The 27,683-nt window shown below is 40.7% G+C and overlaps 1 protein-coding gene across 2 annotated transcripts in view; it reads right to left on the reverse strand.

Moving 5' to 3' along the window:
- Sos2 (SOS Ras/Rho guanine nucleotide exchange factor 2) overlaps positions 1-27,683 on the reverse strand; it is an 88,176-nt gene that overhangs the window by 32,256 nt on the left and 28,237 nt on the right. For both annotated transcript variants that reach the window (XM_050153682.1, XM_050153681.1), the window contains exons 3-8: positions 27,044-27,175; positions 25,905-26,069; positions 13,478-13,684; positions 10,968-11,111; positions 4,568-4,678; positions 808-906 (exon numbers count right to left, since the gene is read on the reverse strand). In XM_050153682.1, coding sequence (XP_050009639.1) covers positions 808-906; positions 4,568-4,678; positions 10,968-11,111; positions 13,478-13,684; positions 25,905-26,069; positions 27,044-27,175 — 858 coding nt within the window. The remainder of the gene's footprint in view (positions 1-807; positions 907-4,567; positions 4,679-10,967; positions 11,112-13,477; positions 13,685-25,904; positions 26,070-27,043; positions 27,176-27,683) is intronic.

Consider the following 27,683-nt stretch of genomic DNA (forward strand, 5'->3'; position numbering starts at 1 on the left):
ACTCCAGTCCCAGGGAGCTTACGCCCTCTTCTAGTCTCCCAGGCACTAAGCACACATGTGGCATATATACATACATGCAAAAAACCCACTTATACATAGAAAATAAAAATAAAAATGGTTTTCTTAATAAGATAAAACTAGATGAAAACTTTGAACAATGTTATAGATAAATTATCACTTCTATACTACAGGTCAGCATTCCAACAGGCAGAAATGACTGTACTCTGTGGGCTCAAAACAAAAGAGAGGGCATGAAAAGGGGGGCGGGAAGTGCTGGGAATGCCTGGGGGGTGGGAGGAGGATTGTGAATTTAATCAAGATACTTGCTTACATAGAAGAAATAGTCACATAATAAAAGATATTCTGTAATAATTCTAAAATTAAAACTAATTTTTTTTTCAAAGATTGGTACAGTGGCCCTCCAAAAATTAGTTTTGAAAAGCAAACACTGTTCCATTAAGGCTGATAATTTGAGAGTCCATGTTACAAACTGATACAAGAATAAACTTTTATCTGTCTACACATGAAGACGATGTGATGAGGAGTAATCCATGGTTTTTTCCAAGACCTTGGGACAGAAGTTGGAAATGTTAGCATGTATCCTTCTGGGTTCTTGTGCTTGTTGGCTGGCTAGGGATAAGCCCAGGGCTTCACATAATGGGCAAGGACTCTACCACTGTGTTCATCCCTAGCCCTAGGCTACTACATTTTTATGAGAAAAAAATTAGGAATAATAAAATCAGATAGAAATTTTGGTTTTAGGATTTATAAATCTAATGACTTTGTCAGAGGAAGCTTTTGCCTTACCTTTAACAACTCGAAGTAATGCCAACAATGATACACCGGCACCAGCATAAGACGCGGCAGGACGTAACGCACAGCCTCCTTAAAGCCGTCAGCAATGGACTGCAAAGTGAAAAGACACAGCGTAGCTCTGAGACCAGGGACACAGCTGTGCCTAGGGAGACAGCTCATCCCCCAGCTCATTACTGATAAGTACACACATTTCTGCAGGTTAGATGGTGAAGTGACTTTGTAATGTTGTCTATAGATTTTCCTCAAGATCCAGGTTTCCACATACCATAAAAAAAATTTTAAATTTATTTAAACTCTTCTTTTTTCTTTTCTTTAAAGACGGAATTTCTTGGTGTAGCCCTGCTTATCTTGGAATTCACTCTGTAGACCAGGCTGGCCTTGAACTTAGAGAGGCCTGCCTCTGCCTCCCAAGTGCTACCACTTCTTAGATATTTAAACTCTAAGACAGGCTAGTCACCGTGAGAGGCCAAGGAAGAATGGCTGCACAGTACAGACATTCTGGGCTACAGATCTAGAACCTACCTTAAAAAAAAGAAACAACAGCCACTCACTAGGAAAAGGAAATAAGTTCAAATAGTTACAAAGAATGTTTTTAAGGAAGTTGTACACTACAAATGTTTCTTAAAAAAATTCCCTAGTGAATAAATAAATTTCAGGTTTAGCTCATTTATGAAGAATATTTGGTGTCTAAGTCAACCGGCAAAGCTAGTTCTGCTTACAAAATGGACAGCTGTGCCAGGGTATTGCCAGGGAGCCCGAGGAGAGTAAGTTCTAGCATTCACTGGGTGGTCTGGGTGTTCCTGCACCCCAGAGCCTCAGGCAGAAACCTAACCCATGCATTAGGTTTACAGTTAGAATGTAGGGACACACCTTTGAGAAGGGGACTGGTAACCTGATAAGGGCCTAAGCAGTGTGCTGGCCCCTTCCACCATCTGAAAACACAGCTAATGAGATGGGCCCCCCACCAACAAAGGAGAAACCCTCATCAGACCATGAATCTGCCAGCATCATGAGTCTGGAAGCCCAGCTTCATCTGTTTAGCTGCCCAGTTGATATTTTCTGTTACAGCTGCATGATGTAGCACAGCATCAAGCTACTTACTGATCTGAATCGGTCAGCTTAGAAGTTTTTGCAGAACCAATACACCACTTTAAAGCTAGTCTACAAAGACCATCTATTTTATTAATTTGCAGTGAAATGACTACTTAAGTGCATCCTAAAACTCTGGACTGCTAAGTATCAGTAGACGGATCTAACTGATAATAACACAAGCTAACACTTACTGAATGTGTAATGTGCTAAACATTATAGTGCTTTACATAGATTCTCATTTATTATGTTTATGTGCATGTTGCACTTGCCATAGCACGTATGTAGAGGTGAAAGGACAACGTGAGGGATTCAACTCTCTCTTTCCACCCGTGGGTCCTGGGGATTATACTCAGGTTGCCAAGACTGCAGCAAGTGCCTTTACCCACTGGGCCATTTCACATCCCTTAGTTTGCTTCATAATCAGAAGGTGTGTATCTTTTTTTTTCTTTGATACAGGGTCTTTCTATATAGTTCTGGCTATCCTGAAACTCACTCTATAGCCGGGCCTGGCCTTGAACTCACTGAGATCTCTTTCTCTGCTAGAACTAAAGGTGTGTGCCACCAAGCCCAGCTGTGTGCATCATTTTTATCTCCTCTGTAAAGATCAGCAAACTGACCATCAGAAATAGGTAACACAATTATTAGTTGACCCAAACCGTAACTTCTGACTCCAAAGCTCTTTTTTAAAATATTTATTTATTATGTATACAATATTCTGTCTGTATGCCTGGAGGCCAGAAGAGGTCGCCAGACCTCTTTACAAGTGGTTGTGAGCCACCATGTGGTTGCTGGGAATTGAACTCAGGACCTTTGGAAGAGCAGGCAATGCTCTTAACCACTGAGCCATCTCTCCAGCCCTCCAAAGCTCTTTTTTAAAGTTCTTTTTTTGTGTGTGTGCTAACTGAATCCAGGGCCTGCACCTGAGCTACATCCCCAGCCCTGAGACCATTTCCTTAAATTACACTGTAGCTCTCAGTTGCTTTTGTTTTCTGCTGTTTTAAAGACAAGGCCTCATTATGTTGCCCACATTGGTCAAAAACTTTTATCAGTCCTCCTGCCTCAGCCTCCTATGTGCTGAGAAAACAGGCATTTTAATCACCAAACCTGACTTTTCACTGTACAGTTACTAAAGATAGATGGATTTTGTCTTCTTTTTAATGATGCATTACTTCACTGAATGGTACTTTAAAGTTAATATAATAATACAAGTGAGTTTCGTCTAAAAATGATCTTATCCAACTCTTTTACTTCATGGATAGCTGGAGAAATAGCTTACAAAATCAGATCCCGGGGACTAGGATGGAGAATGTTTGCTTAGTGTGCATACACACTGGGTGTGACACTTGGTGCCCTTGCCCCGTCCCCAGAGTCTATAGGTTCTTAGTGTGCACAGGCACTGGGTGTGATCCCTGGAGCCCTCACCCCGCCCCCAGAGTCTATAGGTTCTATTCTCACAGAAAAGAATTCCTGATTTTTTGTTGTGATCTAGCTGCCCTCACTCCCCGTGACCAGCAGCGGAACTTCCTTGTGGTCTATAATTGACAAGGATGTTTGTGTTCTTTCTGGCCACTGGTTTTCCACAGAAGAAGCAGAGGTATAAAAGGCTTTAGCTCTGGGCGAAATAAAGGTTGCTGTTCTTCACACCTTTATTCCTAGCACTTGGGAGGCAGAGGCAGTTGGATCTGAGTTTGAGGGCAGCCTGGTCTATAAAGCAAGGACAGCCAGGGCTACACAGAGAACCTTGTCTAAAAAAAAAATTTTCTGTGTGTATATGTGTGTGTACGTGTGTGCACATTTGTGTGCATGTGTGTGAGCATGTGTTTGTGCGTGTGTGTGTGCTCATGTGTGTGTTTGTGAGCATATGTGTGTGTACACATGTGTGGGGGTGCCCAGAGTCCAGAAGATGGATTGTCAGATCCCCCGGAGCTGGAGTTACCAGCAGTTCTGAGTCACCCAATGTGGTGCCTGGAAGTGAACTCCAGTTTTCTCCAAGAGCAGCAAGCACTCTTGAGGCTGAGCCATCTCTTTAACTTCCTTTAAACTGTACAGCTGATAAAATAAATAAGTATTGTTATATATGAAATTATTCTGAGTTATTGATTTCCCCAAATATTTCTCTTAGAGATACCAAAACAGCTTTCCAGATTCATCTCCACCTCGCTGGTGCAGAACCTCCAGAGCCATGGTAACTAAGCATGGGTGATGCACATTATCAGCAGAGTGAAAACTCAACACAGCTGCTGTTCTTGGAAGCACCAGGACTTAGACCACCAGCACTCGTGTGAGAAAGCTGTGCAGAGTGGCCTGTGCCTACAGCCCCTATGCTGGCTGGGGTGTCCCAGTGCTGAGGGGAGACTGTACTGGGGGTGGTCTCAGTGCTGAGGGATGGAGGGTGAAAAGGCAGATCCTTAGATTTGCTGGACAATCAACCTAAACTACTTGACATATTCCAGGCCAGTGTGAGGTTGTCTCAAATAAAGAGGTGGACAGAACCTAAGAACAATAACTGAAGTTGTGTTCACACACACACACACATGTACATACACAAAATGGATTAGAAGGACTAATGAGAGATTTTTCCACTTTCTTTAGAAAGATAATGAGATATTTCTTCACTTATTTCATGATAAAATAATAACAACACGGAATTCAAGTTTACCTGAAAATGTAGAACAACTGCAGGTCTGGCCATCAACTTACTGAAGAGGTCATTAAACTCTGGCGAAAGAATGTCCTGTGATAACGTTTCATAGGGATCAAACGCTTGCTCCTATTTTTAAAAATAATGTAAGGTGTCAGGTTTAAGGAAAATAATATATTTATGCTAATATGGAACATATTACATTATCTAATGACAATATTTCATTCATGTTTCTAACTATGTCTTATCATCTTTGGTTCTCTACTTTTGAGGGAAAACAACAGTTATGGTTACAAGGGATACATTTCTAAAAATACAGACCTTAAATAGTAGCTATACAGTAACAGGCCTTAAAACTAAATGGCTGGTTTTATGGCATCCAACTACTAAGATGTATATTTTATCCCTACAAAATTTAAAGTACATTTCTTTGTAAAAGAAAACTATAAATGCAAACTTACCTAGGTTGAAATGAATTTACTAAATGATACTCTTAATGAAAGCAAAATCAACACCTTTGTTTTACCTACTCGAGTTCCCAAAATTAGAGGAGCAAATAAATAGTAAACACAGAAACTGCCTAAACTAATTTCATATTTATAAAAATTCCAGTTATCTGAGGATGACTGGTAATTCAGATTTATTTCCTTTTTGTACCTTCAGAATATAAAATATAGGACTGGAGAGACAACTCAGTGGTTAAGAGCACTGGCTGCTCTTCCAGAGGACCAGAGTTCAGTTCTTAGCACCCACAAGGCAGCTTACAACCATCTGAAACTCCAGTTTCAAGGGGTCATACACCCTCTTCAGGACTCCCGAGGTACACATGTGGTTGTAGAGGCCCAAAAATGTGAGCCTGTTTCCACCTTGTCTGCTGAGGGTCAGAGAGTTTGAAGTCTCTCAACTGTTAAGGAAGATCAGGGCTACACATCCTAAACCAGGACGTGGTTACTTCGTTCTCTTGACAGTAAGATGGCCAGTACATCTATCACCTTGCACAAAACTCAAATCCAAGTGGATTAAAGACCTCAATATCAGTCCAAACACACTGAACCTGATTGAAGAGAAAGTGGGAAGTACTCTACAACACGTGGGCACAGGAGACCACTTCCTACGTATAACCCCAGCAGCACAGACAGTAAGGGCCTCATTGAATAAATGGGACCTCCTGAGACTGAGAAGCTTCTGTAAAGCAAAGGACACTGTCGCTAAGACAGAAAGGCAACCCACTGACTGGGAGAAGATCTTCACCAACCCCCGCAACTGACAAAAGTCTGATCTCCAAAATATATAAAGAACTCAAGAAACTAGACCATAAAAGGCTAATCAACCCAATTATAAAATGGGGCACTGAGCTGAACAGAGATCTCTCAACAGAAGAAGTTCAAATGGCCAAAAGACACCTAAGGTCATGCTCAACTTCCTTAGCGATCAGGGAAATGCAAACCAAGACAACTTTAAGATACCATCTTACTCCTATCAGAATGGTGAAAATCAAAAACACCAATGATAGCCTTTGCTGGAGAGGTTGTGGAGAGAGGGGTACACTCATCCATTGCTGGTGGGAATGCAAACTTGTGCAACCACTCTGGAAAGCAGTGTGGAGGTTTCTCAGGAAATTTGGGATCAACCTACCCCTGGACCCAGCAATACCACTCTTGGGAATATACCCAAGAGAGGCCTTATCATACAACAAAAGTATATGCTCTACTATGTTCATAGCAGCATTGTTTGTAATAGCCAGAACCTGGAAACAACCTAGATGCCCTTCAATTGAAGAACGGATGAAGAAAGTATGGAATATATACATATTAGAGTACTACTCAGCAGTAAAAAACAAGGACTTCTTGAAGTTTGCAGGCAAATGGATGGAAATAGAAAACACCATCCTGAGTGAGGTAAGCCAGACCCAAAAAGAGGAACATGGGATGTACTCACTCATATTTGGTTTCTAGCCATAAATAAAGGACATTGAGCCTATAATTCGTGATCTTAGAGAAGCTAAATAAGGAGAACCCAAAGAAAATCATATAGGCATCCTCCTGAATATTAACCTTCATCAGGCGATGAAAGAAGACAGAGACAGAGACCCACATTGGAGCACCGGACTGAAATCTCAGGGTCCAAATCAGGAGCAGAAGGAGAGAGCATGAACAAGGAACTCAGGACTGCGAGGGGTGCACCCACACACTGAGACAATGAGGATGTTCTATCGGGAACTCACCAAGGCCAGCTGGCCTGGGTCTGAAAAAAGCCCGGGATAAAACCGGTCTCGCTGAACATAGCGGACAAGGAGGACTACTGAGAAGACCTCAAGAACAATGGCAATGGGTTTTTGAGCCTACTGCACGTATTGGCTTTGTGGGAGCCTAGGCAGTTTGGATGCTCACCTTACTAGACCTGGATGGAGGTGGGTGGTCCTTGGACTTCCCACAGGGCAAGGAACCCTGACTGCTCTTTGGGCTGACGAAGGAGGGGGACTTGATTGGGGGACGGGGAGGGAAATGGGAGGCGGTGGTGGGGGAAGAGACAGAAATCTTAAATAAATAAATAAATAAATAAGATGGCCAGTACAGTTAGATCTACTCCACCCTGATCAAAGGTCAGAGAATTCAAGCAACTTCTTTTGAAATAGGAGATTTGACCTTGGGAGTGTCTGCCTCCAGAATGCTTGGTCTAGGGTGGGTTCATTGCCTAAACAACAGAATGCTAATGATGTAGTATTGAAGCAAATAACTGTTCTAGCTGTCCTTTGTATCCAGTCAGAGCAGTCTTTTGTCTTCCTCCCTGTGGTATTGGGGTATAAAAGTGTACGGAAAATTAAATGTGGGCGATTTCAGTATTCACTGGAACTTCCTCCCAGTACTAGTCTATGGTTTCTGTTTTATTATTTTTCACGAATCTTCGTATTCTAAATCACCATGACCCTACCCTGGCAAGAGGTGTTTTTGTTGAGGCTGGTCCCTGACATGTGGTGCACTAACATACACGCAAGTGCTCACACATAGACATAATTAAATACGTGTTTTATTTTATTTTATTTTGGTTTTTCGAGACAGGGTTTCTCTGTGGCTTTGGAGCCTGTCCTGGAACTAGCTCTGTAGACCAGGCTGGTCTCGAACTCACAGAAATCCGCCTCTGCTTCCCGAGTGCTGGGATTAAAGGCGTGCACCACCACCGCCCGGCTTAAATACATGTTTTAAAGAAAGAAAAACAATAAGAATTTTTGTTTAGCTAGGTAAATGCTGAGAAAGCAGAACTGTCCACTGCTAGGAATGTTAAAATAGCACAGCCCATGAAAATCAATTTGTCTTTAAAAATTAAAACATATTTACCACATGATCCAGTATTCTCATACTTCAGTATCTCACCCTAGTAATAGGAAATGCCATAGCAATGGACCATTCTACACCATAGCACTGGACAGCATTCACACCATAGCACTGGACAGTATTCTACACCATAGCACTGGACAGTATTCTACACTATAGCACTGGACAGTATTCTACACCATAGCACTGGACAGTATTCTACACCATAGCACTGGACAGTATTCTACACTATAGCACTGGACAGTATTCTACACTATAGCACTGGACAGTATTCTACACTATAGCACTGGACAGTATTCACACCATAGCACTGGACAGTATTCACACCATAGCACTGGACAGCATTCACACCATAGCACTGGACAGTATTCTACACCATAGCACTGGACAGTATTCTACACTATAGCACTGGACAGTATTCTACACTATAGCACTGGACAGTATTCTACACTATAGCACTGGACAGTATTCACACCATAGCACTGGACAGTATTCACACCATAGCACTGGACAGCATTCACACCATAGCACTGGACAGTATTCTACACCATAGCACTGGACAGTATTCTACACCATAGCACACGACAGAATTCTCCAAACGTCCATCAGCAAATGAGTGGGCAAACAGAACATGATACAGGCTGTGCATTCCTTCTCAGAAATGCTTAAAATACAGAAGTGTTTCAGATTTTAGAGGTTTTTGTGTTTTAGAATATTTACATAGAATTTACTGGTTAAGCATTTTTAGTCGAAAAATCCTAAATGTTCTTAAAATCCAAATTAATTAGTGCAGGCTCCAAGTGATGGATTTCAGGATATACTGACTTCGGGTCTGCAGGTGAGTGATGTTCTAACTAGGTGGAGCTGTGTCAAAACACCACTCAACTATTCACTAGCACAGATGAACTTCGTAGTATTATGCTAAATAAACAGCCAGAAAAAGACAAATATATGAACCCACTTATAAATATAGGCAAATTTACAGAGATGGAAGGAGATGAGTGGTTACCAAGAGTTAGGTGTAGGGAGCGGGGGGCAGAGGATGTTACTATTGATTATTGGATAGTTTCTATTTGGGATGATAAATTAGTTTTGGAACTATACAGTGGTCATCATCAAATAACAGCAAAAATTGAGTTATACGCACTGTACTAATTACTGAATTACACATTTAAAAATAATTAAAATGGGGCTGGTGGGATGGCTCGGCAGGCAAAAGCACTTGTCACCAAGTATAATGACTTAACCGATTCCTGGGACCCACAGGACAGAAAGGAGAGAACCAACTCTTGCAAATTGTTCTCTGACCTCCACATGCATACACACATACATGTATGCACACATGCACAAACACGCATGCATACAAATAAATACAATTAAGAAGTTGTGAAAATGTCAAATGTTGTTTTCTTGTATATTCAAATTTAAAAATAAAAACAAGAAAGCATTTTAGTAGCAAAGTACCTTTTAGGGTGTAGAAAGTTAAGGAGACCATAAATTAGTATCAAAATGTAATCTATTTTATTAAGAACAAAGGTTGAGCCTGCACCCCACTCTCAGGAGGCTTACCCAGGAAGACTGAAAGTTCGAGGCAAGAATGGGATATACAGCAGGATTCTGTATCCCCAAAACAGAAACAAAGACAAACTAATGCTTAGTAACAAAACAGACCTAACAAAAGTAACTATTTTCAGAAGATAAGCTGGAGTTCATGGAAGTAGGTGATTTTTGTACATGAAATCTGAAAGCAACACTTTTAAAGACTCAAAGGCCAGTGAGTATGCAGATACCCACATGTTTTTTAAAAGAGGAAATATAAGAAATATATATATATACACACACATACACACTCATGTATAGCAATATACAAATAATAATACATTTATACTATGTAAAATGTCATTTATCTGTGTGTCTCTGTGAGCATGTGGAGGCCACAAGAAAACATGCAGGAAACAGTTCTTTCTCCCCACCAGGTTGGTCTGAGGAATTGAACAGGTGGTCAGGCTTGGTGACAAGCACCTTAACCTGCTTAGCCATATTGCCAGTCTTAGATATATATATTTTGGTTTTTCGAGACAGGGTTTTTCTGCGGCTTTGGAGCCTGTCCTGGAACTCGCTCTGTAGACCAGGCTGGTCTCGAACTCACAGAGATCCGCCTGCCTCTGCCTCCCAAGTGCTGGGGTTAAAGGCGTGTGCCACCACCGCCCGGCTAGATATTTATATTTTTATACTTAAAAAATATATGATTAAGGATATTTACTAACATAGAAAATATGATAGAATGAAAAAACATAAAATGGGAGAATGTTATTCTTGTAAATATACACATAGCTTTATAAAACACAAAGAATATTTATATTAGGATAAATGTAAAGGGTTGGAGAGATGGCTCGTGGTTAAGAACATTGATTGCTCTTCCAGAATACCTGGGTTCAAGTCTCAGCACCCACATGGCAGCTTACAACTGTCTGTAACTCTATTTCCAGGGGACCCCATGCCCTCTTCTGGCCTCCTTGGGTACTGCATGCATGCATCTGATGCACAGACATACATTCAGGTAAAACACCCATACACATAAAATAATTTTTAAAAGGATAAATCTTATAAGTTATAGTGGCCATCTTTATATTTACACTTTTACAAAAAGATATATTATTTTAAAATCATTTAAAAGAACAAGACAAGTTTGACTTTGGAAAAAATAATACAACCCCTTTGATTTTTTTTAAAATAAAGTCTAAAACCCGCAAAAGTTAAAGAATGATTATCAACAGGTTATTTCCTTCACCTTAAAACTATTCTTAGTATACAGTATTCCTACACGTCATTCCTTTAGTATACAAGTTTTCACAATAAATGTCAACAATAGCACATATATTAAAGGAAGCCTCAGTAGCTGGGCATGGGCACACTCCTGCACCCTAGCCACCCAAGAGGTGAGTTCAAAGCTGCAAACAAGAAGCCCTGCTAAAGCTTTAAGCAACCCAACTGAATCTGGAGTACCTTACAGAAGTCTGAAGGGCGTTCTCTTGACATAGGTTTTAGGACTTTAATGACAGTCTGAACTGGTTTTGTAGACTTACCTCTGCTAAATCTTCAAAACAGCTGCCAGCTAACGGATGGGGACTACTTTCATCTGTCATTTCTACTGTGTCTTCAATCAAACCTAAAAGTTTCACAGTCAATTCATGGATATCTGAAATGTTACTGAAAATCTTTTCAATTTCCTAAAAAATAAAAAAAGGTTAAGGCACATAAGGCTGAGAATCATGCTACACACTACTATAGGAAACAAAAGTGTGCTGAAGAGATGGCTGAGCTGCTGAGTGTATGTAGACCCGAGTTCAGATCCCGGCACCACTGAGAGCCAGGTGTGCTGGTGTGTATTTGTGACCTTGGGGTGAAGGGGCTGCCGTGTGTCACTCACTGACCGGCCAGCCAGTCCAGCAGATTAAATGAGCTCCAGGTTCTCTGAGAGAAACTGTCTCAAAAGGAAGGGGTAGTAAGATGGCTCGGCTGGTGACTGCCACTGAGCATAATCACCTGAGACTCATTCCCAGGACACACAGTGAAGGAAAGAACCTGTTTCCACAGGTTGTCCTCTGCCCTCCCTGTGTACACACACACGAGATAAATGTTAAAGATGTATTTTCACCTAATTCATTAAAGTATATTCTAAGACAGTAAATCATGAATACAAAGGAAAATTTAAGAATCTCTTAGATCGGAGACAGTAAATATACTAGAACATATAAATTCCAGATAGCTTGAATTTATAATGCTCAAATCTCATAGGCATCACTATAAATTGAAATTGGCTAAGGTGCTGAAAGAATGAAGGTCTTAAAGAGTAAGCTAATGACAACAATATCATAAGCCTTTGACATGGGCTTTCTCTTAAAATCTATTTATTTGCTGATGAGGTGCTGCTAAGGACGACAAGGCAGTGTTCTTAGCATTGGTCTGCACTCCCAGCTTCCTGTGGCCTTATCAGACTGGCACCCACAGCATCCCTGTCTCACAAATGAGAACAGAAGCACCAACGAGTCAGGGGATTTGCTCATGGTCACACATCTTGTAACTGGAATCAACCTTAATTCATTTATTACTTTTCTAACATTTGCCAAGAAATTCTCTGATGGTCTTTAACTCAAAACTTTAGAGTGTAGTCTACATGGAAAAAACCTTTACAGCAGAAACAGAGAGGGAGGGATAAAAGGAATCCTTACTTCTGACCAACCTTCAGTACAACAGACATTGCCTATCAAATCTGCATTAATCCAAAGAAAAAAGACAAATTAATTCCCCAGGAGTGAACACTGGTGGGGCACAGGAACGACACAGAAGAGAATATTAACCAATAGTGTTTGCTGATTTTATTCCTAATATCGTCATGGAAATCCAAGCCCTAGGGCTATATTGGATTTGACAATTCATAACTATTTTACAGCAGGAAAGTAGAAGCAGCGATGTCTGCCCTACATATGTCACTTCTGAGATGATCAAACAAAACTGAATTCAAAAAAAAATCCTGAATACATGCTAGCATATCCAAAAGGGGTTAGCAACATTATTAAACTAAAAATGAATACAAAAGAAACAAGTCAAGGTCAATTAAAACACCCTGAATTATCATTTGATCATTCTTCTAGGAAAGAATAAAAGCTATCAGTTCTGAAGCATTCAGAGAACCAGACCTAAGCACTGTACCTGTTTGTTTATAGAAGTTATTGCATACGATAGGGAAGCTTACGATTAAATATTTTTTTTAAATATAGGCCAAACATACTTAGAGAAAAATGTACCACTGCTAAAGGAAAGAAAGAAATCAAGAAAAAAAAAAAGAAAGAAAAAGAGAAAGAAACCTATAGTTTTTTTAGCTGGAGTTCCTAAAACTGTCCTGGGTTTTGTTGTTTACTTTAAGACAGTAATTCACTTTGTAACCTAGATAAGTCTGCAACTCCTGATCCTCCTGCCTCTGTATCTTGAATTCTGGGCTATGGCATGAGGTTCACATCCTGAGAGACTGACTTTATGCTATAGAGAGAGAAGAGGCCCAAGTCTCTCTGAACCAGGCCCTTGACCCATCCTCGTCCTGTATGCAAACAGGATACCACTACTTTTTTTTGGGGGGGGGGGAGCTCGAGACAGGGTTTCCCTGAAGCTTTGGAGTTCAAAGTCAGGCTGGACTACAGAGTAAGTTCCAGGCCACCCAGAGCTACATAATGAGAACCTGTGTCAAAAACAGAACAACAGCAACTTTGAGACAGTAATTCACCATGTCCACTGGTGAAGCTTGTAGCCCTAAAGCGCCCACCACAAGGGAAGGAGCACACTTCTAGACCATTTTCTTCACTATTCCAAATGAGTGACTAACTCTTACAACAGCTGGCTAAGCCTGTTACTGTGCAGCAGAAAATGTCATCGTTCCAATGAAAATCCCTCCACCTGACTCTACTGCCACTGCACTTACACCAATTAACAATTCAGATGGTTTTAAACTCAGAACTACAAGAAAAACACTTATATTCTAGTGAGGTGAACAATACACTAACAACGGCCATTTGCTGCGGGTGTGCACCAGAGTACTTACAGAAGGCCTGAACAGCTTCCGGTCAGAAAGGAAGGCTTCCCGGAACACTTTGATGATCATATTCAGCTCCCGGAGGTACTGCCTCTCTTCTGCAATTTCAGTTCTGACAAGGTCATAGTAGTTTAGCTCGCCAGAAGAACTAGGTTCGTCTTCACAGAGAGAAATCAAACCTATATCATCATCCTGATCAAACATGTCCATCAAAACCTGGGAAGCACAAATCAGGAATGGACAGTTACTTTCCTTTTGCAAAGCTGTTTCAAAGTAGAGCAATTAAAACACTATTAGGCAGTAAGAACTGCATCTTGCACACACAAATTTACATTAGGAAATTTAGGGGAAAGTCAGATGAGATGATGTTAAGCTGGATAAAGTAAAATTGACGCTTCTGGAATACACATGTATGTGCATATGTACATATGTCATATACATATCCACATATCCACAGTCATATATAAGAACAAAAAGAGGGTGCTTTTGGGAAAAATCACAGTTCCGCTACCTAGACAACTATGATTATAGAAAAGTATTTTTCTTAAGAAAGTCATTCTTTATGTGTAAAACACAACGAATGGAAGGAGAGATGATGTCTACCAAGTAACGTACCCAGCATCCTTGCTGCGATGGATGGCAGCATGCACCTGGGCAGAACTGAAGGAAAAATGAAGTGCCAGTGTAAAGGTGGGTGACCTGTGACGGTGTGAAGTGCCAGTGTAAAGGCGGGTGACCTATGACGGTGTGAAGTGCCAATGTAAAGGCGGGTGACCTGTGACGGTGTGAAGTGCCAGTGTAAAGGCGGGTGACCTATGGCGGTGTGAAGCTTTCTAAAGCACAGTGCTCTCGTTCAACTTTGCATCAGAAAGATTTTTCTTTGAAAATTATATCTGTACTAAACAAACATTTTCTTGTCATTATTACTTTGTGCGTGTGTGTTTGTATGTACATTTGTGTACTTAGTGTGCAAGTGTGCCACGTCCACAGCAGTGACTGCCGTGTAGTGACAAAATGCCTCTGCGCTGGCTTTTGCCTGCTGAAGGATTGGGGTTAGAGCTTCTTGGAGCGAAGCCCCAGGTGGTCCCCCTGGCAATCAGTGGTCGAGATAGGACCTGATGCCATAGGCAGATCTCGTATCTGGAGATGGCCCTGAGAGCGAGCCCTCCTGACACCTTGCCTGATCTTTCTCTGTATTTCTTAATTTTCTTGTTTACAGCTGACCACTTACTAAGAAATCAAAGTACGTCCTTGGCTCAGCTCCACCGTTCATTAAAGCAGTCCTTGAGGAACTAAAGTATGCCCCACGCCATATGAGCCTGGGAAACTTTATTAATTATGAAACAGAAGCGGCTAAAGTTGAAATGTTACGAGGGAATCGTCATAGTGAATCAGATTTAGAGAGAAAAGGAGAGTTAGAGAAAATTCCCCTTTATGGAAAAATTAGTTAGATCCCGGAAGCCCTGGTGTCTTTATTTTAAGAAGGAAAGAAAGGAAATTATTGAGCTTTAATATATTGGTATAGGAACTATCATGAGAAAATGAGAAAACTATTAGGGGATATGGAGCAAAGAATAAAAACTATATAGATGGAAAGCTAAACACAGGACCCTGAGAACTAGTCTCCCATGGTAGAAAGTAAATAATGGTGTGGGACAGAATTCTAAGAGACAAAACAAAACTAAAAGTCCTTGCCAACATCTTGAGCACGTAGAGGGGAGCACGTAGAAGAAGCTCTATTTTGATTATGCTTAACCTTGATTTATGTCTGGAACCCTGAGTGGGGTGATGCAGTGAGCCTGCCAAGTCCTTTGATCTGTTTTGTACAAAAACTGAAGCTTTGCAGAAGTAAAATTGCAGCAGATTTTCACTACACAGTGTGTCTGTCTGTCATTTCCCTTGCATCGTATCCTGGCTATCCTATCCTTCACCCTGTTCTCCCGTGGATAGTGGTCTCCGAGAGGGACGGTCCGTGGCACAAGTGTCAGCCAAAAGGCAAGAACTATTCATAAATCAAAAGCAATGGGTATAAGATGACTATATATTTTAATACTGTTTTTTAATTTGGACCTAGTTAATTTTTTTTTTTTTTTTTTTTTTTTTTTTTTTTGGTTTTTCGAGACAGGGTTTCTCTGTGGTTTTGGAGCCTGTCCTGGAACTAGCTCTTGTAGACCAGGCTGGTCTCGAACTCACAGAGATCCGCCTGCCTCTGCCTCCCAAGTGCTGGGATTAAAGGCGTGCGCCACCACCGCCCGGCTGGACCTAGTTAATTATATATTCAAAACTGTTAAGGAGTTCAGGAAACTAGGCTGAAGTGGGTGGTGCATGACCTTAACCCCAGTACTCAGAAGGCAGAGGCAAGTGGGTTTCTGAGTTTGAGGCCAGTCTGGTCTACAGCGTGAGTTTCAGGACAGCCAAGGCTGTTATGCACAGAAACTCTTTTTCTTGAAAACAAAACAAAAAAGTTCAGGAAAGGCTGTAAAATGGCTCAGTGGTTAAAAATGTTTACTGTTTCTGCAGAAGTCTCAGTCTGTTTCCCAGCAAGAACATCAAGCAGCTCAGGCCACCTGTAATAGCAGCTCGAGATCTGATGCCCTTGAGCGTCTGTGGGTACCTGTACATAGATGGTGCACATGGACTGATGGAGGCACACACACACACACAAATAAAATTAATTAAAAAAAGAGTTTAGGAAAAATGTGAGTAGGAGAGGAAGACACACTGGGGATGCCTGAAGAAATGGGAGGGAGGAGTCGGTTCCTTTGGGGAGTTGGAGGTGCAAATGATCAAGATGCATTCCAGTTCCAGGGAATCTGAAGCTTTCTTTTGACCTCTGCAGGCACCAAGCACATACATACATATAAGGAGGTAAAATACTCACACTTATAAAAATAAATAAATCTAAATAAATAAGTTAAATATAATCTATGTTTTATAATGGGAAAGGAGCTCGCAGGATGGCTCAGGAGGGTGCCCACTGCCGAGCCTGACAACCTGAGTTTAATCCCCTAACTTATAACTTACACGGTAGATGACGAGGAGCGGCTCCTGCAAGCTGTTCTCTGACCTCTGCATGAATTCCCCAGTAACACACATACAACACACACGTATAAACACTAAGTAATTTTATTTTTTAAGAGTTCAGAGGAAGAAAAAGAAAGGTATACCTTTGTAAAGAAAGTCCTGTCAGATGAGAGGCAATTATGATATTAAGAGGTAATCATTCATTCATTCAGCAAAACATCTACTGGTCACCAGAAATAGCACCAACTCTTGCCAGTACAGCAGTGAATAAAAAACCCTGCCTCCCTGCTCTTACTGAATTAACTCCGAAGCTGTTCAGACGTGGTTCTCTCCATTTACCTCCACTCTGTTATTGCTGCTTGCTTTGGTTTAGGTTCTTTTTGTTTGTTTGTTTGTTTGTTTGGCTTTGTGGGGCTTTGCTTTTTGAGATACCACCTTTCTAGCTAGCTCTGGCTGTCCTGGAACTTACTATGTAGACCAGGCTGGCCTCAGACTCAAAGAGATTTGCCTGCCTCTGCTTCTAAGAGCTGGGACTAAAGGTGTGCACCACTATGCCTGGCATTTTCTTTTTGTTTTTAGACAAGGGCTTACATGGTAGTTCAGGTTGACCTGGAACTCACAAGACTGGCCTTGAACGTGTAGTTACATCACATCTCCACAAGCAATCTTTCCAGTATGGCCTGTGCTCATTACCTCTAATTCATTCATTTAGCAAGCTCACTAGATCCTTCCTACTCTCAGATCTAGTGATTTGCCTTTATTCTTGTTTGCTCTAATACTTTTTTAGTTTGTTTTTCTGAGATAAAGTCTTGATACCTAGCCCAGGCTACCCTCAAACTTGAGATCGTTTTACCTCAAATTCCTAAATGCTGGGATTAAAAGCATGAAGATCCATGTCCAGCTTCACTAGTTCAGAACAGCTGATCATTCTCTACTTAAAGTGCATGCCTTTAAAGCCAGCACTTGGGAGGCAGAGGCAGGTGGGTGTCTGAATTCAAGGCCAGCCTGGTCTACAAAGTGAATTCCAGGATAGCTAAGGCTATTACATAGAGAAACCCTGTCTCAAAAACTAAAATGAAACAAAACAAACAAACAATATCCTCTGCCTGGGAGGAGATGGCTCAGTGATGAAGATGCTTTTGTAGAGTACCCAAGTTTGGTTCCCAGTACCCATGTAGCAGCTTGCTACTGTCTAACACCAGTTCCAAGGGTGTTGGCCTCTGTTCTGGCCTTGTGGACACTACATGCACTTATATACATGCCGGCTAAACATTCATACACATCAAAAACAAATATGGACCCCCAAAGGCCATCTGTTACAGATTTGGTCCCTAGCCATGAAACTTTTCGGAAGTATGGAACCTTTGAGAGGTGGCATCTTGTGGGAATAAAATCACTGGTATAGTGTGGCAGAAGTGAGTACTGGACTCCACATCTTCCTCTGTATCCTGGTCACCATAAAGTGAGCATGGTAGAGGTGGGAACTGGACTCCACACCTCTCTCTGTGTGTCCTGATCACCGAAAAGTGAGTAAAAGATGAAGATAGTACAATACCAAAACTCCTAAATTCAAATGCTAAAGGGGTCAAGCATGTGTAGCATAGTGATATATAAGAAATGGTAAAAAAAAATCAGGGCAAACTGCAAGATATATACACCTAAAATAAAAGTAGACTGCTCAATGCCAGGTATTTTCTTTATGAACAAAGTTTGGAATCTAGATTTTTATGTGAGATTTTTAGATTTGTAAAATGTATAACTGCCCTCAATCTATCACCATGCCAACATATCCTGTATCACTCCTCAAACCCTCTCAACTCAGAAACCCTTCTTTTTCTGGTCAGTGCCCTGTATTCCTGTCTAGACTCCCTTTCTCTAATACTCAATCCCTATTGTGGAATATTACTTTAACTATGTAGAGATGTGTTGCATTTGTTTATGTTACAGAATATTACTTTTTTTTTTTGGTTTTTCGAGACAGGGTTTCTCTGTAGCTTTGGAGCCTGTCCTGGAACTAGCTCTGTAGACCAGGCTGGTCTCGAACTCACAGAGATCCGCCTGCCTCTGCCTCCCGAGTGCTGGGATTAAAGGCGTGCGCCACCATCGCCCAGCATCAGAATATCACTTTAACTATGTAAAAGTGTGTTACTTTAACTATGTAGAGATGTGTTGCATTTGTTTACGTTACAGAATATTACTTTAACTATGTACAGGTGTGTTACATTTGCTTAACAATGTACAGATGTGTTGCTTTGCCTGCCTAAGGCACCTGGTTGGTCTAATCAAAAGCTGAACAGGCAAGAGTTAGGCAGAGGAGAAATAGGCAGGGCTGGCAGGCAGAGAGAACAAGTAGGAGGAGGAATCTAGGCTCGGGGGAAAGGAGAGAAAAAGACAAGCCAGCGACCAGCCAGCCAGCCAGCTGCCAGACAGACAGACATGGAAGAAGCAGGAAAACAGGATATACGGAATGAAACAAAGGCAAAGCCCTGGGGCAAAATGTAGATAATGAGAAACAGGTTAAATTAAGTTATAGGCGCTAGCTAGAAACAAGCATAATCTGCAGCTGAGCGCTCATATCTAACAAGTCTCCGTGTCATGATTGGCCCACAGTCTAAGAAGGCCACAAACCCCGCCCGTCTTCTCACCACTCAGTACAAATGAAAACCTCACACAGCTTTTCAGAGTCTCTGACTCCCCACTGCCTACCACTAATCTCCTATCTTTTCCACAGAATCACCCAGTTTATACTGAAATTTCTGTTCATGCTTTCTTTATAGACAGAACTGTCTAAGGATGGAAAACCATGCACAAAAATAGCATCTGCTTAAAGGGCTTGTCCATATACGAATGGTTACACGCTAGAGTGGGAAAGGATTCTGAAGTGCTAAATGACTGAGGGAACAAAACATTCTGCGGGCTGTGTTCTAACCAAGAATAAGCAAACAGAGCCAAGCTCAGTGTGATAACAATCGTACAAACCCAGCTACTCAGAAGGCTGAGGAAGGGGACTGCAAACTTGAAGGTAATTTGGGAATTTCGGTAAGACCTTGTATCAAAATAAAGTGAAAAGGGTCAGGGATGTGACCCAACACTACAGAGCTTCCTTAGTGTGTGCCAATAAACAAACAAATAGTAGATAAATACATAGATAAATGATAGACCGACTGATGATAGATAGACAGGTAGACAGAGATAGGTTTGGAAACAGATGAGATATTACCATACAAGAATAAGACACCCTATTCCTCTCAAGACTAGGCCTGACAAATTAAACTTCAGAGAAGCACTCTGCCCTCCTTCTCCCCCACCTTAAGCAGCAATCTCCTTTGGCATATGTTTAAATACTACTTTGCTCAGTAGTCACAGATATGATTGAAGTTGAGTTCTTCACTGTGATGTGATTGTTCTCAGTAATCTGTGATGTGTCAGCACACTTTGTAATGGTCAAATATTGCTTTTATTTTTAAATATAAAAATGTTTTTGTGTTTTTTGTCTAGAAAGCTAAACATCTCTAGAAATTAGTTTCTCAAATAGCTATTAAACATGATATATGAGCTCCTGAGACAGCAATCACTGGAAACAAGTTTAGATGTATGAAGACCACACCATGTCACACAGCTCATCAATTCACTCGTAACTGGAACCACGAACACAGTCATCTGCATTTGAGCTGAGCACATGACTGGCTCTTGTGACAAACAGGAGACTGTGAAAAGGAAGTCTGAATTAAGGATCAGCAAACTACAGTACACACGCCAAATCTTGCCCACTGTCTATTTTCCTGCAGTTTTACTGGAACACAGCCCATGCCCGTTGTGTAAGGCTATTTCTGTGTGCTCAGGGAGAAACGAGCAGCTGCAGGAGAGACTGCAATAGTTATCATCCAGCTTCTGTGGGAGAGACTGCAATAGTTATCATCCAGCTTCTGCAGGAGAGACTGCAATAGTTATCATCCAGCTTCTGTGGGAGATTGCTGCTGCTTTGTCGACACCAGGCTGTCCTCACACTTGCAGCAATCCTCCTGCCTACGCCTGCTAAGTGTTACGATTACAGGTATATACCAACTATGGCTGGTCTGCGGCTAGCTCTTTACATATTTGTTGATGCTGAATTGGACAAGAGGTGAACAGGAGAAGAAAAGTGGGACATTTTAACCTAGAAGGTTTTCAATTTGTTTAAAACTTATTCCTTATATTGCTCTTTTAAGATACTTTTATTGAGCAATTTCAACTAAAACAAAGTTTCTCAAACTTATATGTACTACCAAAAGGTATCTAAAATGAACGACAGAATTAGGTTTTTAAAATATCTTGATGGGTGATAACTTCAAAACCACTATGAAATTTTCTGCAGTTAAATTTGAGTTAAGCTTGTAATTTTTAAATCTACAGTATGAGTTGAAGAAACCAAAAGCAGAAGAGTACCTCATTTACAAACGTCCTCAGTGGCTCAGATGTCTGCAAACCCAGTAAGGAGCAGGGTGACAGGGACACTTAAAGAAACTATAAGAGCATAAAAAGAATGAAATGGCCATTTCATTAGTCAGTGTTGGAAGAACCAACTCTAGATAATTGTCTTTAATTTTAAAAGTCAGTACAGGAGCTGGAGGGAAGACTCAGGGGTTAAGAGTCACAGTATCTTGCATAGTCTTTCTAAGGTCTGTTGACAGAAGTTTCTGGTCCCACAGCCGTTCAGTCCCAAAGAAACCCTCAGAAGCTTATATTAATTATGAACTGTTTGCCCTATTAGCTCAAGGTTATTATTATAACAACTTAAATTAACCCATAATTCTTATCTATGTTTAATCACATAGCTTGGTTCTTTTTCTCAGTAAGGCATTCTCACCTTACTTCTGTGTCTGGACGGTGCAGACTCTTTGCCTTTCCTCTTCTCAGAATTCTCCGTCTGGTTTGCCCCACTTACACTGGCCAATCAGCCTTTTATTAAACTAATATGAGTGACAAATCTTTACAGAGTACAAGATCACTGTCCCACAGCAAAGCCACTGAAAGGAGAGAACCCACAAGACAATAAGGTAGGAATCTGACAGGAACCACAGGTGTGGGTCCATTCCACCTTGACTAAAGGTCAGAGAGTTGGGTCGAACTTCTGTTCTTTCAAGGTTATTTTCACCAGTTCAAATAACAGGTATGGCTAATATCCAGATCTGGTATTTCAGGTATTAAGAAGTAGATCTGAAAAAAAAAGAAAAGAAAAAAGAAAAAAAAAAAGAAGTAGATCTGTTTCTACCTCAAACAAAAGTCAAAGGATCCAACTAGGTTCCTATCCCCATAGGGAGATAGCTATGAATTCAACCCAGGGAGAAGTTTGCCTACAGAATGTTTTAGTCTAGGGTGTGAGAGCTACTTGTCTTGTTTTGGCAACAGAATGTTTAACAGAACTTGGCCTGCAATCCTTCAACTCGTCTGTTCATTTCCTTATATCATGTTAATGCAGTTTTTTATCTTATTCCTACCTTTGGGGCTGGGGTATTTAAGCAGATGTAAATTAAATGCAGGCAATTTTAGTATTCACTGGAACTCCCTCCAGATACTATCCTATGTTTTCTGTTTTATTATTCTCACTTGCGTCTTTGTTTTCTTAATCTTCTAATCCCCGTGACTACCCTGGTAAATGGTCTCCTCCACCAGGAATCCCTACAAGCTGGAATCCCTAAAAGCTTTGGGTGGTTCAGGTCAGGATGCTGAGCCCAGAGCGCTCTAAGAAGGGGTGGGAGTGGGCTGTGCCTGTTCTTGTAGAGGACCTGGGTTGAGTTCCCAGCACTCACATCAGGGAGTTCACAACCAGCTGTTCCAGAGGATCCAATGCCACCTGGCCTCTGTGGACACTACATGCACTTGGTGCACATAAAATCACATGTACACATAAGTACAATTAATTTATAAATCTTAAGGCAAAAAAGAAGGGGCAAGGCGGGTGGGTGGGGACAGCAACAGCCTGTTGTTGGAGAACGTGACCGTCTAGAGTAGCTGGAGAGTAGAGCAGTGGGGGAGGAGGGACTGATAACACACGGGAAGACACACTAAGAAAAACAGAGCCGGATTCTTCAGTGACAAATATGAAAAGGGAAGGCTAGAGTGACATCTTAACGACTAGATCACAGACTGAGAAACAGGGATGGTGGTGGTGGTGGCGGTGGCGCCATGAGAAAGACGTGCCTCCAACAGCAGTGAGCTCCTCTAGCCACATCTTGGGTTTATAAACACCATTCTCTACCACAAAGGACCTAAAGTGTTGGCTGTTGTTATTACTGTTGTTTGGAGAAACAACTAATTCTGAGCTTGGAAAGAGCAATATTGAACAAGTAGACTGCCTACTGCTGAAACAGAGTACTCCTGGAAGACAACAATTACATATTTAAAATAATCATGTTTACAGAAGCAAAGATAGAATGTTGGCTCAGAACCTGGGGAGAGAAATGAGAGATGAGGGCCAAAAGGTAGAAAATCTCAATTAGCAGAAGAAAAAGATTATATCTAATGCAGACATGGAGAATACATTAAATAACAATTACTGTTGATTCTGAAGTTGCTAAGAGAATAAATTTCAAAGTTCTCATCACAAATATATATATATATATATATATATATATATATATATATATTTGAGCTGATAGATAATATATAAGTTTATTCCACACTGTACTTATAAACCACAGCCACAGGGTAACTCTTACAGTATAAACCCACAACTTGTCAATTTATACTTAAAAATAAACACAAAGAAATTGTTCCAAAAAATGACAGAAATAAAGTCAAGTTGGAGCTTCCACCTGACCTGATCAAATGTTGGATAATTTGAACATCTGTAACTAATTATGACCCTCTGAGTAAAGTAAGAACCTGTAAATGCACATCTAAATGAACGAACAAAGTGATAAGGAATAAGAGAGTCTCAAAATATTTCACAAAACATTTGTTAATTACAAAAAGAAAGACAGTGACTGAAAGAGAAGATTGGTAGACAACAGCATCACTAATGAACCTTGCTGAAACTGTTGTGCATCAATGAGAACACGGTGTGCTTCGATGAGCTCCCACTGAAGAATATAACCGGATTCTAGCCAAAACACATCAGAAAAGTTCTAAACTAAGGACCAGTGAGTGACAACTGATTCATAGTTCTCCAGAGTCACGGTCATAAAAGGTCAAGAGAAAAGAGCAATGACAACTACAAAAATAACGTACAGCTCTGGACTAAATCCTCTTGCTGTAAGGACACCATGGGAACGGCAGCGCGTATGTTGTGTGCCAGTACCGGTGCTGGTTCTGACCGTCTTACTACTGAACTGTGGGGAAATGTTCTTGTCGGTAGAACATCCTATGCGGGTGGCTGACTCTCAGATGACTCGGAATGCAATGGAGCCCTGTACTCCCAGCCACTGTACTCCTAGCTTTTCTATCTGCTTTAAGTCACTTTCAGAGAAACAAAAAGTATTTAATCATGATTTTAGAAATCAAAATAAAAATGACAAAATGAAATGCAAGTGAAAAATCAGTTTTTAAATTAGAGTACAGAATAACAGATCTCAACTACAGCTTAAGAAAGTAGTATTGTCAAAAAATTATGTGGTTTGGAAGTCTAACTTAGGCCAGTTAAACCTCTGCAAACACCGATATTCGCTAAAACTTCCTAGCAATTCTACTGTCAGTCAAGGCTGACGACCACTGGCACGCACTAGGCCAGAGGCGCCAGCTTCAGCGATCGTCTGTTAAGTCCTCCTAGACTCTGACAGTTGATTCTTTCTCCACCACACACTGATTTACTGGTATAATATTTAAATCACATTGTATTCAGTTATTTGCTTATAATATTTTCATTTCACACTAACACATGTTCCTTTTAATACAGGATTGCTATCTTATTAGTGCTCTACATTCTGTGCTCAGAACAGGTCCTTCAAGCAATGCTGAATTAGAGGTGAGAAATATAAGGAAAGAAAAAAGAGAAAGGGGAGGAAAAGGAGGAGATGGGAGACTGAATTTTCCCTCAAGCGGTACCTATGAACAAGAAAGGATCTGTGATCCAGAAAGGAATGACCAGAGGGCAGTAACTTCTCATGGGTTGTTTCTTCTCAGTATCTGCTCTGAGATACCAAACCATGTTCTTCACAATTACTAGAAACAACTCTGTGTATTCTCTTTTTAAAAATTCAGATCTCAGGAGTGTGTGGTGGCTCATGCCTAGAATTCCAGCACACAAGGGGCAGGAGGATCTCTTGTTTGACATCATTCTAGGCAAGTTCAAGGCTAGCCTGAGTTACATAGCAAAATTCTGTTATTATAAAGCAATGAAAGAAAAACTATTGAATAAAATAAACATTATCTAAAACTATTTTTCTTCAACTGGTTAGGGTGGATTTTGTCCCTCCCTGTATGTAAAGATTCTTGATGGAAGAAGAGAACTCACTCCCTGCCACAGATGCTGAACTCTGGAAATACCATGCTTTGCAAAGCTAGTATTTTCTATTTTCCAGTATCAGGAACTATAAAATGTATTAATGTATTACCTGGCATGAAGGCACAACCCTTTAAATCCCAAGACTTGGGAGACAAAGGCAAGGAAACATCTAGGTACTCAAGGTCAGCCTGGTCTACAAAGCAAGTTTTAGGCCAGCTGGAGTTACACAGTAAGACGATGGTTTTTCTTTTTATTGGTTTTTATTGAGCTCTATATTTTTCTGAGACTATGGTTTTAAGACAAAAAACAAAAACCTAATACCATCAACAACAACAAAATCGAACCCCAATGTGGTTACACATGCTGATAACCCCAGCACTTCAGAGTATAATCAGGAGGATTATGAATTTAAGGCTGGTCTGAGCTATAGAGTGAGTTCAAGGCCAGCCCAGGCTACTCAGTGAAATCCCATCTCCAAAACAAGCAGGGCTACTGAGATGACTGAGCGGGTAAAGGCATGAACCCGAAAACCTGAGTTCAATCCCCGAGCCCCATGGTACAAGGAGAGACAGGATACCTGAAAGTTGCCCACCAATCTCCACAGGTATGCACATGTGCGTGCACATACACATACTCACAGGGAGAGACAAATCAATGTAAAAACAATCTCTGTTCTTAAAAAAGCATCCCAAAAAAATGAAATGAATAAAGGTACAGATATAGAAGGCACAGCTCGGCAGCAAAGCATCCGTTAGGCATGTGCAGAGCGCTGGTTCTGACCCCTCCTACTATGAAAGAGACTATGTATACTGCAGAAAGAAGTATTCCTATTATCAGCTTATATTTGATGTATTAGCTTAAATGTGTGAATTTAATATGTCTTCATAAACTTAAAAAAGAAACTCCATTAAAATTAATTTAACAAGAGTAAAGCAAATGTCATATAGTTATTAGTATTCAATCTAAGGTTTAATTCTCTTTAACACTTACCTTATCTGCACACATTGATACTTTAATGTCTTGCTGAGATATTTCATAATGCCGGATATTAAAAACATAATTACCAGCCAATTTCAAAATATCAGCTGAGATATACTCCAATACAGCCACAATGTAGAGGGACACATGGTAGTCCACTTTGTACCCCAAAACTTCCTGTAAAAAAAAAATAATTCAATTCCAAAACAAAAGCCCTGCCAAGTATCAGTTAAACACTTAACACTCCTACTTCAGAGCTATGTGGCTTGTTGGTGAAGGGCAAGGCCCTGAATTTAAGCTTTTCTTGATTAATGAGTGACAAAGAAGGGCCTGGCCCTATGTGGGTAGTGCTACTCCTGGGCAAGATGGTCCTGGGTTATAGTAAAACAAAAAAACAAAAAAACAAAAAAACAAAACAAAAAAAAAAACCCAAGTTGAGGAAGCTGTGGAGAACAGGCCAGTAAGCAGCATTCTGCCATAGCTTCTGTTTGAAGCTTCTGCCTTGGCTTCCCTCAGTGATGGACCATAAAGCATAAGCTGAAATAAATTCTTTTCTCCTCAAGTTATTTTTGGTTGTGGTGTTTATCACAGCAAGAGAAAACAAACTAGAATGAGGGGTTATTGAAGCTTCTACTAAAAGGTCTTCAAATCTACACACACCAATCATAGTCTACAGATTATTCTCTAGTGTCCTTTTCCAGTATACAGGATAATTTAAAAACACTCAGAGCCCTTTGCTATTACAACACTTTGAGAATCAAGGTCTACTACTCTGGAATTAACAGGAGGTAGTAGTGTAGTGGTCACTGAAAGATACCACAAAATGCCACAATGTATTATTACTATTAACTGTGTGTGTGGAGGGGAGAATATGAGCCATGGATTTCATTAGGGTACATTTATTTTTATTTCATTCTTCTCTTTGGGGGTGGGTGGACAGCAAGCTAGAGATTCAACCCAGGGTATCACTCACACAAAGCATATCACTTATATACACCCCTACTTCCTGTTTTTATTTTATACACATATTATAATGTACATAATACATATACAAACAGATTGTTAATATATATTATATATGTGTTTTATATACATATAGTTTAAATATTATTCATTATAAAGAATTCCCCCAGTATCTAATCTTTTATTACCTTCAAGGAAGGATGGATTTTGTCCACAGGTAGTAAAAGAGGATTTCTTCGTTTACGTTTCTCGATGGCAGACTGGGCATCAGCAATTGCCCATTTATCAATAGGGTGAGGAAACGTCTTTTGGACTCGTTCCTGTTCAGATCACAAGGGGCATTCAGAATCAGCAGAAGTGTTTATAAATAGGAAACTCATATAAAACTCAATCAATCAGTTTCTTTAATACAGAAAACCGCAGGGAATAGTATGTTCTGATCCCCTGAAAGAAGAAAACCCTTTTTGTTTTTAAAAAAGTCCCTAGCCATGGTGGAAAACCTATAATCCCAGCACTGAGAAGGTAGAGACAGGAAGACTACGAGTTCAAAGCCAGCCTGGGCTACACAGTGAGTGGAGGCCAGTTCAAGCTACACAGTGAGGCCCTGTGACAATAAAGATTGTCAACAGGACAATCGAGATTCTATCATATAATTTTGTCACATGAATTTTTTAAGTTTATCATGCAAGCAGTGGACAGAATAGTTCAATAGACTGCCTGTGTAACGTGAACAGATTGCCTGGAGTGGGGGGGAGGAGAGGAGAGGGAAGGGGAGGGGAGAGGAGAGGAGAGGAGAGGAGGAGAGGAGGGGAGGGGAGGGGAGGGGAG

The sequence above is a fragment of the Alexandromys fortis genome, unplaced genomic scaffold (genome assembly GCF_014885135.2).
Source record: "Alexandromys fortis isolate MF-2015 unplaced genomic scaffold, M_Fortis_MF-2015_v1.1 scaffold_82, whole genome shotgun sequence".
Taxonomy (NCBI): Eukaryota; Metazoa; Chordata; class Mammalia; order Rodentia; family Cricetidae; genus Alexandromys; species Alexandromys fortis.